The sequence below is a fragment of the Rhamphochromis sp. 'chilingali' genome (genome assembly GCF_963969265.1).
Source record: "Rhamphochromis sp. 'chilingali' genome assembly, chromosome: 22".
Taxonomy (NCBI): domain Eukaryota; kingdom Metazoa; phylum Chordata; class Actinopteri; order Cichliformes; family Cichlidae; genus Rhamphochromis; species Rhamphochromis sp. 'chilingali'.
In genome coordinates, this window is record NC_137950.1 from 19,466,070 (window position 1) to 19,485,658 (window position 19,589).

The 19,589-nt window shown below is 42.3% G+C and overlaps 1 protein-coding gene across 5 annotated transcripts in view; it reads right to left on the reverse strand.

Moving 5' to 3' along the window:
* LOC308391219 (zinc finger MIZ domain-containing protein 1-like) overlaps positions 1-19,589 on the reverse strand; it is a 110,256-nt gene that overhangs the window by 8,066 nt on the left and 82,601 nt on the right. For 4 of the 5 annotated variants that reach the window (XM_080873740.1, XM_080873742.1, XM_080873743.1 and 1 more), the window contains 3 exons: positions 911-1,046; positions 409-523; positions 12-229 (listed from right to left, as the gene is read on the reverse strand). In XM_080873740.1, coding sequence (XP_080729866.1) covers positions 12-229; positions 409-523; positions 911-1,046 — 469 coding nt within the window. Of the gene's footprint in view, positions 1-11; positions 230-408; positions 524-910; positions 1,047-14,316; positions 15,242-19,589 lie in introns of those variants that run through there. The other variant, XM_080873744.1, reaches the window with a different exon arrangement.

A 19,589-nucleotide genomic window follows, 5' to 3' on the forward strand; every position in this document is an offset into this window, starting at 1 on the left:
TGGTTACTTACTTGCCACCAAAGCCTCCTCCTCCAGGGTAGTTGGGTCGACCGTACATCCCCTGCTGCATATAGGCCGGGTTTGAGTTGCCTTTGTTGGGGAACTGCTGCTGCGGACCGGGGAACTGAGGAGAGTTCATACCTGGAGTGTTACCAGACATACCCGAGGCCATAGGGTTACCACCAGGGTTCATGGGATTGTTACTGTTGGCCATGGGATTCCCCAACACCTGTTACACATTAGGAATAGAGGGAAAAACACATGTAAATGTTTCACTGATTTCAGATGAGGTTCAATTCAGAATACCACTGCCAAATACACAAATCTGCAGGTGGTATTATTACAGCTATTAAATATAAAGACTTGGAACAGGCACATTTTTACTCTCAAGCAAAAAGGGGATCTCACCTGGCTCTGGGAAGTGTTGGTCACACCCCACACAGTGGTCACCACAGACACTGAACCAGGAGGCTGGTTGGTGTTTTGCTGCCAGGGAACTGAGTCATAGGGAAAAGACCCATCTCTGCAGGGAATAGAAAACACATTTCACTTAAGCAAAACAAAATGGTTTGCCAAGCAGCACAAGTATTTACAGTATAGTTCTAGTAAGTATGTTTGCAACTGCTGAAAGACAGGAAAAGGCAAGTTATGTGGTTAAGCTTAAAAAAATATGAATGCGTCTTTTTCTTCTTCTTCTTGAAAGGCAAATGGTTGAGTTACTGTTTGCCACTATTGACTGTGCTAAATGCAGTTTGTCTGGCAGTTTGTCTAGCCACTGATCCATAAGGAACAACGGGCCTCACACAGAGAGGAAGGGCTTTCCCCAAGGGCCCAGTCTGTCTGTTCGCATACCCAACACACACAAACACATCTCACACACAAGCCAAAAAGCACAGCAGTGAACACTGACCCATGTGAGAGGCTGGGCTTCATGGAACTCATGGGGGGCTGCATGGGCACTTTTCCTGGAGGCTCGTTCTGCCTGTTCTTCTGGTGACGGAGGAGGAGGAGGCGTCCAAGCTCCTCACACCACGAGGAGAGGAGGGCTGGAAAGAGAGCAGAGTACATAAGTACTATTGGAGACCTGTTAGAAATAACTACAGAGGTACCACCCTACTATTGCAAGCACTTAAGAACAAAAAAAGCAAAACACTTCTGAGCAAAAGTTCATGTTAAAAATCCAAAAAGCAATGGCCTGACTGGAAAAAAGTGCACAAAAATAAATATGCATTGTACCCTATGGCACAACTGTGGAGCTATATTCTGTGCAAGGTACCTGCAAAATGGAACAAGCAAACAGTATGTAACAGTGCAACAACATTAAACACAAAGACATCCTATCATTCATGAGATGTGAAAAACAATGTTTGCTCAAGAGTGATATGTTTACAGGTTGTTATGATTTATTTATTTAGTAAATAAATTATTTATTTCAAAATTAGGGCGGTTTATTTTCTGGCACTTGTAGTTAGTGAATAAGCATATTTCATGTGAGGGAAAACAGGAGTGTTTGGGGGAAATGCACTAAACAGCTTATATTCATACCTCACACAAGTGCACACTGGGGCCATTGATTTATATCAACTGTGCTTATATTTACGCTAATACTCACATAACCACACCTAAATGTCATTGCATAAATAGCCATGTGCGACCCACATGCACAGGCTCTGCTATTTAAAATATTTTTATCCTGTTACTTTTTGTTCAGTTTAATTTAGTTTGAAAAGTCTACCCGTGGACAGAAATTTCTAAATCATGATTGTGTTTGTTCTAAGAAATGTTGGAACATTTTAAGAGCCCAAAGCCTGTACCTTTAAGCTGCAATATAAAGGATCAGCCTAAATCCTGCATGCCACTGTAGCTCATGGCCACTAGGGTTCACTCTGGGCCTGCAAATGAATTCCAGTCCTTCCCTTCTCCCCACCTACCTACCACTTGGTTAGGTAGCTACCACAGAGTGCGTTTGATCGAATCATATGCTTTTCATCTGCAGTGCATGTGTTTGTACTGTGCCAACTACAAAAGACTCACTTTTCCCTTTTCTCTCCCTCTCACTTCCTCTGCCTCCTTCTAGCCTCTCTCTGTGGCTGTCTGAGGAGAAAGGGAATGTGGATTCAATCAAAGAGCAGGGCAGCCACCTCCTCTTATGATTCACAGCACTTCTAGGCTGAGTAAGGAGCGGGAGGGGTGGGTGAATCAGAGTGCTTGGTGATTTCAGCTGCGGTTCGCGCAAAAAAGCCACGTCAATATGACAGCAGACAGTGCGCGCTGTCCTCGCAGGCAGATGCACCCTGCTGCCACATGCAAGGGTGGGCTGCCACATATTACACGCACACACACACACATACAGATGCAGACGCACAAGGGAGAAACAACCGAGATTAAAAATAAAGAAAATACAGAAGGCTGAATGAATCAGCGAGAGAGGAGACATCAGTCTAATGGGGCTGATAGGAAGGAGGAACAAACAAAAGCTTCTGACTCCCATCACAAACATGGCAACCCAGACATCTGACCACACATGGCTGCTTGCAAACCATACAAGCTTACCAGCACACTCAGACAAGGAAAGAAACAGCACGAGCTTATAATAACACACACACACACACAGGCGTAAAATAAATAGGACACAAGATGTCCTCTGAGTGTGGCGAATTTTCCGAGGACAAAACTGAGTTTCTGCTTCGACACACAAACACACACCTTCTCCTCTCAGAGCACTGCACCCCAAAAGGCACCTCCTATCCTTTCATTTGAACACTGAGCACACCAGCCTCACTCTGTGTAAAGATGAGGGCTGGAATACAAAAGACATGTACAGATGGTGCCAGCAGTCTCCTTGCTTCTCCCTCTCCTCTCCCTCCCACTCCTTTAAAAGCAGCACGGGGCTCAGGCACAGAGGCAGCTGGGTTTTTCCTCTTTCCCACCCGCTCACGCTCCCTCTCTTTTTCTCTCCTCCTCCTCCCCCTCCTCTTCTTGGCAAGGCAGGTGCCAGGAGACAGGCTGTGCTGTTCCTCCAGAGAATTGATCTGACTTTACCACGGCTGTGCTTTAGTTGACGGAAAAGGCCGCTCAGGTGCACTTTCTGCTAAAAGCATCACGCTCAAAGGTAAAGGCGCAGATTCCTGAGTTACTTTTAATTTGATAAAAACCGGATCCAAGTGTGGCTAATAGGTTTACGGGTTTCACATCTATGTTAGTACGTCCTGCAGTGTTTTTAACAGCACCCTCCCTCTCCTCAGACCCCCTTCTGATGGAGAGAGTTTTCAATTCAAGGGCCTGGCGACCAGCCAGCATGTTACAGCTCAATTAGGTCCCATTATTCTCTTCCAACAAGGGGTAACTTGCACTTCTTCTATGTTGATAAACATGTCTCCACAATTTATCCCATAGCTGTGCCACTGTGGGGCCGTCTGGGTAAGCAGACAGCGTCCCTGTTTCACGCCGAGGCCGACATCAACAGCCGCAGGACATAAACAACAACCGTGTGGAACATAGCAGAAAGATGACAATACATCGGCTATCTGAGAGAAACAGGAAAAAAAAAAGAGAGAGAGAGAAAAGGAATCACAAGTGTTGCCACTTAAAGAATTATTCTACCCCATCATTAGATAAAGGGCTTATCTCTGCACAAAATTACCACCTCCACTAAGCACCAACCGGTTTAAAGGAGAAGCCCTGTCATTGACTCAGAGGATAAACTTCAGGTTTCAGATGACGGGAGGAGGAACAGCCAACTCGTTTCTCTTCAGTCGCTCCCTCCTACTCGTCCTACACCCAAACACGGCTCAGGACAGTGCAGATGAGGAACACAAAAGGATTACTGTTTCTCCTCTCCACTCCTCCCACAGACGGCCCTTCAATAGACTCATCTGTCTCTCTGAGAAGAGCCAAATCTGGAGATAATTGTCTCAGGTGTTGCACTTCCAAATCTCAAAGACCATTCTGGAGTGAATCAAACTGGCATTTTGTGCTAGAGAGCATCCTTCTGCCATGTTTACATTGGTCTCCCTGGCGGCAATGAGTCTCTGCCTTCCATAAGGAGACAAGGCTATCCTGTTTGCCTCGTAGATGGTCCCAGGGGCCCAGCTGAGTCTGAGCCGTATTGATATTCTGGTGCTCAGCTGCCCAGCCTGATGGTCAACCATGGCGAAGGGTGGTAAACGCATCTGCTGGGACTAGATGGGTGGTTCAGTGATTGGGTCTGCAGCTTCCAGCTTCACTTGCTGTCATAAAGCCCCAGGGAGACATGACAAATGACATGGACTGCATCCCTGACAGTTATTCAATGCTCTATCCAATGATAGCCTAATGCTCCCCCAACCTTCCATCCATGGCCCATGCAGACACGAGGCAGAGAGATAAACTGTGCTGATTAAACACTCTGATTTGGGCTCTGCCGTGCTCTCCCGAAAACAAAGAGCTTTTAATAAAAGGTCAGTTAACCCAGATTGCAACATTAATATTTTTGTCATTTGACTGCAAAGTTAGATGTTCATCTTTCGAGATATCTGTATGGAGGTTGATAGAATTTATTTTGTGCTGTTAAAAGATTCTTAAAATTTTGCTCATTTCTAAGAGTTTCATGTATCAGTTTGCTGTAGGCAACAAGGCAGCTATATAGGCATGTGTTAAAAAAAATGACAGTGACTACCATATACTGTTATGTAGGCCAAGTGGCTGCACTGTAGTACCTTAACATGTGACTATCAGTGCTAGAGAGATCTCAATTAAAATTTCAATTGCAAGGTTGTGTGTAAAGTTATTTGCTTTTTGGGACATTAGCTTATTTTTAAGGTCTACTTTCTTTCTGCACTAACAAGGTAATTAAACAAAATATTCTAACACAGTTAAACCAATAAAGGTCGGTTATTTAGTGAGTTAGCTTGCTGCTAACCAAGCTAGCCAGCATTACCTTCTAATCTCAGTTTAGTAAACCGTATTGATTTTACACAGTACATGTGCACGTGCAGTCCTTTTACACCACAAGGCATTTTCCCATTCACACACGTGTATACAGCACATTATTCTATGCATCAGAAGCAATTTGGAGTCCAGCAGCTTACTCAAGGACACACTGACATGCAGACTGGAGGATTCAGACATTGAAACGTCATCTTTCCACTTGCACAGCTGCCCCACTGTAGCCACCACAGTGGTGATGCCCATGCCCAACATACCATGGACTCATCTATAAATACAACACAGACCAATCAATTTACAAAATCTGGAAATAAACTCGGCAGATGTTCCTGTGTCAATATCATTCATCCAGTAAAATCATCCCCAACGCAAAGCTTCTGCCCGCCAGACAGTACCAACTTACCAACTGTCACTCCACTCATATTACAAAGTAAGTCAAAGTATGCAAAAACAAATACCGTGATGAATAATAATATTAAATTAATAAGAACAAAATACATCTTTTTTTGCAGTTGCTACTGGATGGCAAAAACTTCCATGCAGACTTCATGTATGCTACAGACATTAACACTGTATGTCATTACACAGTGTATATTAGTGCTTTTAAGAAATTGTTAAAAAATAAAAAAATTGAGCACCATAATGATTAAGGACCATGTGCTACAAGGGAGAATATAACCTTAAACACATGAATAGCTGCTATTACAAAGGTCACCCCTACACTTGCTGCTGCCTCAAGAATAGTTTCCTCTACTCCTTTTCATTTTCTACCTCCCTCCTTTTCCTTCCATTATTGGCAGGGCACTGCAAGGGAGGCAGCAGGTAACGCAGATGCCAAGAGTTTCTATGATCCTCATCCGCACCCGTTCTCTGCCTCCCCCTCCCTCTGCTCTGTATGTAATAGACACCTGCTCCCTTGTCAACCCTGGAGTCCCACCTGGCATTGTCCCACATGGTTTGGTCACTAACTTCCCCACAAACGCACAGCACATATCCTGTCATCACGTCAGAGTCACATTATCGACAGTACTTCCTCGCTTATTCCCTTATTAGCCATAGGAGTGAAGTCCAATTTTCGCAGTAAACCTGTCGTAGAGAATCACGACCCCTAAATGGCTTGTTTGAAGACGTTTAGCCAGAAGGGCTGAAAGGAGAACAAAGACCATGAGCAAACTAACAAGAGCAGCTCTAGTGGGCTGCACTCTTTGGTTTCTGAGAGCGCTCTATTCACATTCGATTCCGCCCACCCTCCCTCCTCTGCCCAGAAAGGATTGAATGGACACAAGCCTCCTGCAGGCCAAAGTCAATTAAAAGAAGACAGAGTCTAGGGAGCCCCGGTATCCCTGGTTACTGAAAGCACCTAAGAAGCCATGCAAAACAACCACGTTTAGTTTTAGCCAAAGAATCCCTCACTTATGTGCCTCATGTAGGTTTCCCAGAACTATAAAACTCTGGGATTTTCTTCAACATATGTATGGAAAACTACATGAATAAGTAGTTGCTATGGCGTCGCTTATGAAGGCCCAGTCACCGCTGAGCTCTCCTGCGTAAACTGCAAGCTGCATCGTAAATCATCTCCCGCTCTGCCTGACATGCACACAGTAACCAAAGAGCCACGGATGCCAACCTGGCAGGCATCAGGTCTCTCTTTGTCTTCACACAGATGCCACGAATTATTCATTGATGCCAATTTGATAATGAAATGGAAGCGACATGTTCGTCATGCAGGCTTTTTCACCAGCAAGGCGAGTGTATAACAGGTTACGGACCTGTCACCCCACGACAGGCCAGAAGATTGCTACTTGTTCATCCATGTCTGGATAATTAGGTAGAAGCTCACAGGTGAAACACCTTAAACACATGGTGCACATTTCACTCCCTTAAACTGTTGACATTAGAGGCAAACTCGAAATGGGGGCTGTCAAATTAGTTTGAGATTTTAAATTTGGGTGGCTATGCAACATATTTGAGGGTTTTCATAAACCCGATGAGGTGGGGATGATGTATAAAGTAGGCACATGTTGGTATCATGGCTGCTACACGGCATCAAAGTTAAGGGGCGATTTCACATGACTGCTATGCATCTTTCATTGAAAGATGAAAGTTAGTGTTAGCAATGCAAGATCAGCTTTGATGTGGATTGAAAGTATTAGTGCTAACAGCTATAAAACAGCATGTCTGTGTAGGCCAGACAACTGCCTCCTGTCTGTACCTCATCTTTTTTTTTTTTACATTATTCCCTCTGCCACTCTCCCTCTCGGTAATATTGGAGTCTTGTCAATGAGTACTTAGGCCCGTTGCCTCACGGGGAGCCAGACTTGCTGGCTAGGTTTTATGGCCCATTTCAGAGCTGCCCTGGCTTAAATACAGCCTCCTGCTGGCCACATGGCCACAATGTCGTGCCATGTCCATCCGGCGAAGTGAAGAGGGGGGGACGCTTGGACTCCCGCCAAAAAGGTTTTACTGAGGCCACAAGCATATGTGGCCATGTGGAGGCAGGAAGACAAGGAGGTTGCTGTTTTAACATCCTGTGTTCCTTAATGTCGCACCAATGGTGCTGTAGTACATTTAAAAAAATAAAGTTTATAATAAAATATCCAGCTAACCTCTTTGACATGCAAATGTATCTATCTATATAGAAAATGCAGGAAATTTAAAACATGTATCTTCAAAATAATAGCAGTGCTCTCAGATTTCAGATAAGGATTTTCAGATAGGATTATGATTTAGGACTAACTGGATGCCAACTGGAACAAGATACAATATATGCCACAATCTCCAGATGATTAATGCAGATCTCATCAGTGGGACTGTCATTTCTTGGTCATGGTAACACAGAAACCAACCCTTGCCTAAGCAGGGCAGTGTTTTAAAAGATAATCTCCTTTGGCACATGCAACAAATCTCTTCCATTTAAAACAGGGCACGCCATTCAGTGTCTCTTTTAAGCATGAAGGTGGAAATCTAGCATTGCACCCCCTGCTGAGGATTAGTACTCTATGCATTAAAGCCAAACATCTCCCCAGCGTCAGTGTTTAGTCTGTTAAAATATACATTAAGCTGATTGGCAGCAAAACTCCTTCCAAACCTACATCTTTATGTCTTAATGTGGGAGTTAAGGTCTGGCAACAAAAGTGCCTGAGGTCAAGTTTCATAGCTTTTTTGAAAAACTGTTCTTAAGATCTGTCACAACTAAAAACGTGGACATTTTTTTTAAATTAATCTTGTGCTATAAAAATCAACATTTTGTTAAAGTCACACTTGCATTGCATGGCTCCTTAGCCAGAAACGAATAATCAGGACTGGATTATCACACAGTTATAATGCTGTAATTTTATTCTATTGTATTGTGCTGTGTGAATAAGTTAACTAAACTGAAGTCTCAAGACATGCTAACTATACCGAAATTGGTGGAAATCAAAGGAAATATGCAGAAGAAAGAAAAGTAAAACAGCAAATATGTTTATATTACTTCTAGTTAAAGTAATTACAATTTGAAAACAAGTAAGACCCAGCAAATGATGGAAATCCTCTTTATTCGATGAAACGCATTTCACTGACTAAAAATGGCCAATATACCAACAGAGTGTTGATCTAACTGTAGAGTTCTCCAACCAGATTATCAGTTGAGCAGACCTGCAGAGAAGCAGCTTACAGGGGCCAGACTGTTTCCCCAAGCAACAGGCTGCTATTAACAAAGGCCCAGCCTTAAGCCCTTGTCTACAATGATACTAATTAGCAATGGAGCAGATGTGCCTGGAGTTGTGCCCACCTCAGGGTGCTGGGCATGGCCGGCAGTGTCGCGACTGCATTCGCTGGTGGCTGATTCACCTGTGACCTTTACACAGTAGGCCTGGGGTCAAAGCTTCTTTATAAATACAGTAGAAGCTGACACTAGTGGAACCTGGGTCTGGTCTTGGCACCCCTCTAGGCTCATTAGAGACTTCCATATGTGCAACAGATCAGGATTTGAATAAAAAGCCCCCTCGTGATAAACATTCAAGCCAAACGGAAACAATGAAACTCAAACCTGATCCAAGCCGACATTATTCTGACACTGAGTGCTTCTTGGTCTTTGATGATTTTTTAAAATATTATACAGTGCTGTCCTGAGCCACCCCTTATTTCTTTATATTTTGCTAGCAAAATGCAAAATGGGTCCTGTGATTTATCGACACATTTACATATACATGGAAATAGAGTACACAGGGCAATTCTAACAAGCTTGTAAGTCAATACTTGGTATGGCCACCTTTATTCTTTAACACAGCCTCTTATGCAAGCTTCCTTATAATTTCTCTGGGAAGTCTTCTGACAATTTTTGGCGTTCTGACAGTGGCCTGTCAGAACTCTTAATGTTAATTAAGAGTGTGAGCAGGCTTCTCCCATACAGTCATTCTGTCGCTGCTATTGATTGGCTATGTTGCTGCTATTGCTACTGACTGTGTCCCGTCCAATATCTTGGCAGATGTGCAATTGCCATCCCTATCTTTAATGACCATGGCCCTTCCACCCTTATTTATTATATTATATTATGATGCCCTTGTATACACCCCCACAATGTTTCCTGTAACTTCTACATAGTGGAGGTTTTTTTTGCACCTTTGTGGTCTTGTTATCTAATTTCGCTGTGCAGGCAACTGTACAATGACAATAAAAAAAGTTCAAGGTCAAGTTCTAGTTTTCCAGGCTTTCTGAAGGATAATCCTGTAGCGCTTCTATGGATGTGGACTATCTTTTGTTGCATTCTCTGAGAAGATGATCGCAGGTTTAATACATTAATAGTGTGTGTGGGATCATTGTGATGCTGAAAAATGAAGCCAATTGGACACTTTCTATATGATATTTTATAGTATATAAAAAAATTTGATGCTACTTTTCTGCATCAGTTTTGACAAGAGCTCCAAAACCACTGACTGAAATGCAGCCCCAAACATGACAGAGCATCTACCATGCTTTACATATGGCTCTAGGCACTCACTTTTTACCTCTCCTTAGACCTCCTCAGTACATATCGAGGAAAATTTGAACCAAAAATTTCAAATCTGGATTCATTACTACATAAAACCTGTTGCCACTGATTTTCAGTCCAGTTCTTATGTAATTTGGCCTCCTTTCCTTAAGAATGACCTCTTGGTAGCTACCCTTCCACAAAGACTATTTCTGATGAGATTTTGGTGAACTGTAGATGGATCAACTGAAGTGCCAGATGCATCTCTCAGGTTCTGTGTCTGGTCTTTGCTGGATTTTTCCCTATTTCTTAAGGACATGACTTTCAGATACTGTTCACCTGCTGCAGATTTGTAGCCGTGCCACTTCTTCCTTTGCCCTTCATTTATCCAGTTTCCTCAAACTTTTTAAGGACACACTGCACACCATGTCAAGTTTTTGGGTAATAGGTCTTTAGGAATCAGCTTGTTGATGCCAAAATACTTCTTTATGTCTATCAAACAGTTTTCTTTACATTCAACTAAAGAAATGGCAACAAATTACGTGTTCTGTGACAGGCTGATAGTAAGAAAGTGCTTAAAATACAGTTCAAAACGTTTTTTTTTTTTAGTTGACTGTTATTTTTAGACACAAGCGTTGAGTTAGGTGTTTTTTTCATGTTTGAACAGTTAGGCCAGTGGTGTGTTTTACCAAAGAAAAAACATTCCTTTGAAAATAGTCAGGTACAGGGACTGGACTGAAAAGGAATGACAGAACAATAAAAAGTCCAAATGAAAAATCAAAAGACCTTCAGAAAGCCTGTAAAACTACTTTAAAAAACCTTTTAAAATCACTTACAAGAAAGTCTGACTCCTTGGAAACAAAATATAAAGAAATGACGGGTAGTTCAAGAGCAGTATTGTACAATTGACTGATAGTGTGGAATTTTAAACTAGATTCCTGCAACAATTTTATCATCTTTTTTCATCTATCCTATTCTATACAGTCCATTTATTTCACAAAGTGTATTTTGTATTACTATTTTCACATCCTCTACTCATATCCATTTTACTATTATCTATATATAAAACGTCAGTATGCTTGTTTCCGATCGATAAAGTTTCATTGCATAAGTCTGAGGTACGTGCAGCTTACCCAAGTCTTACTAACTTGTTTACAAAAGTGGGTATGGAGAGGTATAATGACTTCAGGAACAGCTGATTATGGTTTGGACAAAAAGCCGAGAACATAAACATGAACTGTGACACAAGCAAGATGGCAATACATGTGCGACATGCTTCATACTGTAAAACTCAGACAGACAACACAACAGCAGCTACAACATGAGTATGTTTGCTTGGACTGAGCCAATGGGTTTCTGTGCACCACTTTAATATATGGCAAGTACCTGAGTCAGACTGACATCTCCTGCAGCAGCTGGTTTCTGTAGGGTTCAAATTTTACAATTTACTTCACAAAATATTCATTATATGACACACATTTGATTGTGAATTGCTCCCCTTTACAAACAAAAACACACGTCAGTGACCAGATGGTAAAATATATCTTGTACGCCACTGACTACCTGAGAATCAGCTATGACTGAAAATACTACTATAAGCAAAATTATGGACATTTCTTACTGTTACGTCATGTCATTCCCACCTGAATAAGACATTTCCCTAATTTCTTCAGTACATGAAGATGAAGTGCTTTCCACCTTCGCACAACTCCCTAAAAAAGGACCAAATGTATGATTACTCGGGGGAACTAATCAAAAATTAAGATAAAATTAGCTGCTGCAGTCTGCTCTCAGTTGGTCTTGTTTGTTCTGTCAGATAAAGAACAGCAAGTAGGCGGAGGCCCTCGTGTCCCGCTTTGACATGGGGAGGAGAATCCACCCACAGTAACACCTGGCAACTACATGCAAATTTAAAACTAAGATTATCTATATTTTCAGGTGCGGATCACACCATGAAATAAGCTTTGGTTTTCTAAAACAGTACAAAAAAAGTCTAATTATTTTCATAAGAGGCCCAGTGTTTTCCTTCAGCAGCGCTTATAATATCACAAACTGTATAAACCACTACAAAACTTGAGACTCTTTTCCTCATTCTGTCTTCAGTCACAGTTTAACATCTGTTATTTGGAAGATTCAATATCAAATGCGATCAAAGTCCCATTTGAGGTTTCACAATATAACGAGAAGTGTAAACACACTACAGCCTATAATTACCTACAGTGCATTTTCTTTGATTAAAGTAAAGCAACAAAGGGCCCTGCACTTTCCACGAGTATACAAATGGCATCAGCAATCGGCATGCTCCAGCGTGCTGTTATTTTGATTTGGAACTCGAAAAACTTCAAAGAAAAAAGTCCAAAAGTGCAATTTCACAACTTGGTGTGAACCCCCCCCCCCAAACATGTTCAATACAAAGAACAAGAGATTCATTGAAGGTGACAAAGCAACAGTTATGAACAGTTGGAAGTGTGGATGCCTAGTTTTTGTCTTACCATGTTGGTAATTGTCCCAAAGACACATTTTTAGCAAAGAATTACTTGAATAATTGCCCAAATGCTGTACTGACTGACTGACTTTGCTGCACTGCTAAACAAAAACCCTCTCAGTGGAGAGAAAGCCAACAATAAACAACCGAAATTCTGGAGACCGAAGTGTTCGATTGGCGTCAGTGGGAGAAAATAATTACACCTGACTCTTAATCGTAACAAAAACTTCATTTTGCAGTTTGTGCTAAATACACGGCGTTGGGTTTGACAGGTGACGCAGAAAATAAATATAGTACAGGACACCACTTAATCACCACATTAATAGATATGTAATTTTATATTAGATTGTATTATTTTATTAATTTAAATCACAACAGCTGTCTCATGCTTTATATTGTAAGTTATGATCCTACAATAATAACACCAAGAACCCTTCAGTGCCTGATACTGGATAATGGGAAATCTGCGATACCCACAATAGTGCTTTTACTGGTATCTCACTTGAGTCGCTGCAGTCAGATTTTTAAACTGAAACCTGTTGCTCCCGTTTAAACTCTTGGACCGTGACAGAACAGTGAACTGAACCCAGTGAATTCCTTCATGTGCCTCAGCAGTGAGCCTGGCTGGTTGCACTGTGTGGCACTGAGGGGAGTGGGTGTGATAAACTGCCAAGAGTCTCGTGGAAAAACGCTGCCTCAAGTAGGTCAGAGCAACTCAGAGAGAGATAATCAAGGCCATTTTGACCCCCTCTGTGTGAGCTGTAAGTGGGTCAAATGCAGCAGTCAGCTGTTGCAACTCTATCACGCGGGGCGCTGCGAGGCACTCGTCATACTGTCAAAGCCCATTCCGTTAGTTTAAGACATGGCAGGGTGCCTGCTTGCACCCACCAATGCAGGAGTCAGCCTTCTATCTGCCCCCCTAGGGGTGAAATAATGTGAAGTTCCTGTGAGTAGCAGCAGCAGCAACAGCAGTGGCAGCAGATCCACCTTCCCTCTTGTCACTGAGTACACCCTCTACAAACACAGCAGTCTTTATCTGTTGTCTCCTCCTTTTGACAGCTCACAGCTTTGCAGCCCGGTCCTCTTCGCTGTGGCAAAGACTCTTCCTCAGTCTCCTCTCCATGTCTAAAATGCCACCCAGATTTCTACCAGACTAACTCCAGCAATGTCCCTGCTTATTTCTCACTCTTCATTGAACAGAAAAAAAGGGAACTCGTGTGTCTAGAAACACTTCTGAGCACAAATCTGCAACAGCAGAACAAAGACAGCCCAATCTTTGCACTACTGAGGGGCTATTTTAAAGCTCTTGCTCTGTGTTTCTCTCCATCCCTCCCACCTTTCTCTCTTCTCTATAACATTCTTCCTCTCTCCGAACCCCTCTCCTCCCCTTCCCTCCTTCTTTCCCCCCTTGTTTCCCTCGGTGTCTGAGGGCAGCAGCTTCTGTTTTCCTCTCTTCTCTCCCTGCGTGTCCAGTGACTGACTGCACAATACACATCAATTATTCATGGCTGCTCTCTGTGTTTCGCAGGCAAAACCAATCACAGATGGAGTCACTGCTAATGGGCTCCTGCTGTACTTGCCACCGGCTTCTTTGCACTCAAGCAACAAATACCCCAGAGACAATGAGAGGAAAAACAGGGATAAGCTGTTAAAAAAAGAAAAAAGAAAAACAGCAACTTCACACAGCACTAACAGCAACAAGAAGGAGAGCAGGACACGCGTTTGTGGTCAGAGGAGAATGCAGGTACGCATCGTGACAAAAAAAAAAAAAAAAAAAAATCACCAAAATTAGGAACCGGCTTCTGCTGCAGGAAAGGGTTAAAAGACTGAGAAGGGGGTGGGGAAGGGGTGATGGTGGTGGTGGTGGGTGGGTGGGGGGGGACAGAGAGCTTGAGAGAGAGGGTGGGAGGACAGGCAGAGAGGGAGAGAGAGAACCAAATGCTTATCTCCTCACCTCGGATGTATGCAGCTGTTATTGATGTATCTTCTTTTTCTGTCTAGTGATCCATTGCTTGCTCTCCCAATACACACATCACACAGAAGCAGCCACAGCCACTTCGCCAGAAGGGAGAGGGAGAGAGAGAGGGAGGGAGAGAGAGAGAGAGAGAGGGAGGGGAGGAGAGGAGAGGAGAGGGGAAAAAAATGCAGGCAGCTCACATTTCAAACTTGCAAAGGGGGGTGGTGCCTAATGTGCTAGACAGCCTGTATCTTGGCCTGAGTCCAGAGCAACGAGTAAAAGAAGCCTCAATCAATTCATTTAAAGCAACATTTGTTGCAGTGGAGAAACACTGCGGGCCCCGTCAGAAACGGTTCAGGCAGGTACACGAATCTGCGGTTTCAGCCCTCGAACCTTCTCTTTGCAATACAGTCGACTTAATCCATCAAACTAGTCATTGTAATTAAGGGGCATGGAAGAGGAGGGGGGGAGGAGGCTGGGCGTTGTGGCTTCCTGATGCGCAGAGGGTTGGTATCAGCGAGGGAGGGGCCAATTAGACCACATTTGTCTTTCAGCACACATGAGCCCGGGTAAGCTTTTGGATAAATAATTACACACTTATAAAACATGTAAACTGTGAGTACACAAGCCACCTGAGGCAGCGCAGGGGCTTCCATTGTCATCCGCTAATAAAAGTACTTGCACTCACCACAAGCGAGTCAAATCGGGTGTCAAATTAATGAAACTGATCTCTTGCTAAAAAAAAAATTGCAATAAGCATTTAATTAGAGACATAAGGTACAATGTAAATCAATTTTAGTATGCAAACAACCAGTTTTCTTGTACAGTAAATTACTGAGCCATATGGGGCATAGCTGAAGATGCTACACCTCCTGCTGCCACAGACATAATAACTGCAACAACTACAAAGGAGGAAGGACAGACAAGCTCAACAGCTCTTATCTCTAGTCTCTCCTGTCTGTATTTGCTCTCCTGGTATTTACTATCAGCTAAGTGCACGGCGGGTGACTTACAGCCCAGCACCCCTGCTGCAAGTTAACACATCAATCACGGTTGGCTGGAAGACTTTCACGTCTAAGTGATTACAAAGTACAAAAACCCCCCACACAGATTGTCCAAAGTGGATACAGTGTGGATTTAGTGATTCTGTAACCAGGCCTTTAAAACTCATCTTTAAAATACCACAATAACTGGAGCCAAAGTCTGTTTTCATATCCATCTCCCTTATTTTACCCAAAAGTTCCCCTAATGTGGTTCCCCGAATCTGTATTTGGCTTTCTTTATGTTTATGTTAGCTTGCTTGAGAATGATAACAATAATGGGTTTAAGACTAGGTATCACAATAGTGTTTATCAGTGCTACCTGCTTCAGGATCTGTGCACGCTTACATAAAAAAGGGGTATGTCATGCATCATGTGACTCTTCTTCTGCACAGAATAATGCCTATGAGTGCTGTGTCCTCCAAATCATTAAAAAATGTAACAGTAAAACGCAATGCTGATGCAAATAATATGAGATAAACGCAGCAGAAAGTCGTTAATCATGGAATTTAGTGCACAGAGCAGTAAAATAAACATTTTAATTTCAGTTAATATAGTTATTTTAACGCTGAGTGCACTCTCTGTGCTGCTGTTCATTTCTACTGTGAAGGCTGCACATTAGAGCTCTGAAACTTTCGACTGGATAGATTTCTTCACGTATTTAAACATTAGAAACGGTTACTGTCTCATAGGCTACTTAAGGAGATGTGGAACTCTTTAGATTGTCATCAGATCAAAGTGAAATTTAACGTATTGATTAAATTTAGTTATTTAATATGTGTTCTAGTGCCTGTAATTTCAGCAGTGTGAAGTAGACTTAGCAGCAGATTAGAACCAAGTGTAAACAACATCTATACATTTTCTATGTCACCAAGTGAACACATACAAACTCCAGTGCTGAGCATCATTCTTTACTTTCACTAAGGTACGGGTTAATCAAGTTGCGCATTTAAAATGTATTCCCTCTGCAGAAAATCTATAGTTCTAGTGACTCCATTGCACTTATAACGTGCTGAAAATAATACAATTAGTAAAAATGTGGTTCTTCCAGCCTAGACAGGCTGCGCTCAGCATAAGTTAGCCAGATAAAAAAAAAAAGAGAGAGAAAGAGCCACTTTTCTGGCACAGAAAACTCTGACTTTAAGGTCGCCATAGCTTGCTAACCCATTAGTCCAGCTTTGTAGCACACGGGTCCCTCAGGTAATGGTAGTGATGGCTCTACCTTGATAGAGAGAAAAACAAAGCCCATTTTCCAACTTCTATTACTGGCACACTGTTACCCTGGGTACGAAATCACCACCAGTGCCAAGATCTGACTTCCAAATGAAAAAGAACGCAGCACAACTTCATTCATGAAACATGCTTCTAACAATTGTTATTGTTTGAAAACTCGTGCCACTGACAGCGCATGTATCGTCAAGCAAATATTCAGCAAGTATTAGCAGGCTCCTGTCATTTCAACGGCAGAATCAGATTTCTTTTAAGAAAAATTAAAGTATACAAGTGTTATTTAAAACTTTCCTTTTTGCTAAAGCATATAGTTAGGGCTGGACCAGGTGACCCTGAATCCTCCCTTAGTTATGCTGCAATAGACGTAGGCTGCCGGGGATTCCCATGATACATTGAGTTTTTCCTTTCCAGTCACCTTTTTTACTCACTGTGTGTTAATAGACCTCTCTGCATTGAATCATATCTGTTATTAACCTCGGTCTCTCTTCCACAGCATGTCTTTATCCTGTTTTGCTTCTCTCACCCCAACCGGTCGCAGCAGATGGCCCCGCCCCTCCCTGAGCCTGGTTCTCCCGGAGGTTTCTTCCTGTTAAAAGGGAGTTTTTCCTTCCCACTGTCGCCAAAGTGCTTGCTCATAGGGGGTCATATGATTGTTGAGTTTTTTTCTGTACCTATGAAGCGCCCTGAGGCGACTTTTGTTGTGATTTGGCGCAAGATAAATAAAGTTGAATTGAATTGAATTATTTGAAATCATATTTATTATCAAGATATTATTCATATTTGTAATAATGAAAAACATTTTTTTATTTTTTGCAGAAGCTCATTTAAGCAGCTTTTTAGCTCCACCAAGACCCTGAAATAAAGCCACCAATTGTTTCTTGAATTGACATCTCAGTTTGATTAACCATCCATCCATTCGCTTATCCTTTTTCAGGGTCTATTTTTTCTGGAGCCTATCCCAGCTGTCATAGAGCAAGAGGCGGGGTACACCCTGGACAGGTCGCCAGTCTGTCACAGGGACAGACAACCATTCGTGTGCAATTTGGATTAATCAATTAACCTATCCCCACAAACTGCATGTCTTTGGACGGTGGGAGGAAGCCAGAGTACCCGGAGGGAACCCATGCAAACACAGGGAGAAGATGCAAACTCCACACAGAAAGACCACGGCCTGTTGTGGTGGAATTGAACTCAGGACCTTCTTGCTGTGCGGCAATAGTGCTAACCACCGTGCCACCGTGCTGCCAACCAGTGATCTTAATTGGATAGATTGTTGGTTGCTTGGTTGGATTCATTTAACCCATTAACCTCTGAGTCATACAAGGTCACCAACAATGTTTTTAGCCTTCTGTGTTAATCTCCATTTAGGAAAAGCCACAGCTAAACTATATGTTGAAACCCGTTGAGTGAAAGGAGACAGAAAAAAATATTTTGGTGTGGAAAGCTCCAAGAGTAGAAATTATAGCCCTGCAGAAAGGCATGTGTAATTCAACTTCTCTATTATGTGTAGAAACTGAGACCTTTCCACAGCTCACCAACAACATATCTGACCTCATCTTAAGCACCACTTAACTGGAAGGCATAAGCCGCTGAATGATCAGCACTTGAAACGACAGTTTTAAAGGAAATTTACACATGCACCCAAGAATACAAAGGAATTCAACCAAGTCAGTACTTAGAATAAAAGTCTTAGACATGTTCATTTTAACCTTAGCTTTGTCTATCTTCATCTTTGTTCTTTGAAAAGAATATCCCATTCAGGGGAATTTCCATTTAAAAAACAAAGTTCACTTGAAATAAGTTACATTCCTTGCATCAGTATTATCCTCCGCTTTTCATTTAACTCTTGCAACACAGCTTTGGGGGGCAAGACTTGCAAACTTTTGAACTCATTTGACTTGAAGGTTTTTGCTTTTTCAAGCTAAGTTTACATTATTTCCTATAAAACTGACTTGACTTACAAATTGTGATAGAAAATGTAAACAGAGCTTTGACTTTTCTACACGTGGCCACATTTCCTTGTCTTTAGCAAACAAACCCAACACCCCTCCTACACTGTTTCCTGCTTGTTTATGCTTGAACCGATTAAAAAACTGGGACACCACCTTTTGATTTTAAACACGATGAAACAAAAGCAAAAATTGCTTGGATATTTTTTTCTATATCAAGCTGACACTAATAACTAAAACCAGCAATGTCTACTGATCGTACTTGAAAAACAGCCTGGCAAAAAGGTGTAAAAATGAGTGTAACAAGCCCAACTAATTATCTGCTGAATAGCTAGTTCACCAGGCGTTTGTTACATGAGAGAATGAAAAGCTTCAGGGGCTGAAAAACTTCAGCTGGAACCTCCTTTCACTCTTTAGAGCTGAGGAATTCCCAAAGTTTGCTGAAGCGCAAACGATTGGGAATGTGCCACTCTGTCTCTCTTGCAGGAAAAATCGTCATTAAGCATTTTGCAGAGGCTCTCGAACCGGAATGAACCGCCGGTGACGCTGATGAAACAGGCCTAACGGGGCTTGTAATGTACCCTGTGGATGGAGAAGGGAGAGGTGAGGCCCTGATGAGTTTTTGCAGACTGAGCAAGTGATGTCTTTGCTTTGAAGTCCTCAGAGCTCCACGAGTAATCACAGATTAATAGAGCAGGCTAATCCCATTGACAAAGAGGTCACTACTAGCAGACAGACGCCCCTCCCCCAGATCTGTTCCAACACTGTGGGCCACAAAGGGAAAAGAACTACAACCGGACAACCCCCCTGAGTCCATCCATTACAGAGATCAACTCACAAAAATCACACTGCATGATGGGTTTTCCAATTCCAGTCTGCTGGATAGTTTTACAATATCTAACAAACATTGTCTAAACTTCTTATACAGCTACATTTTGAAATCAATAGGATATTATAGCTAAGTTTTGCTCAGGTGTCATGAAGATAAAGGTCTATTTCTTTAGCGCTTTGCCTTCCTAAGCTTTTTTTTTTTCCTAAGATGGAAAAAAAA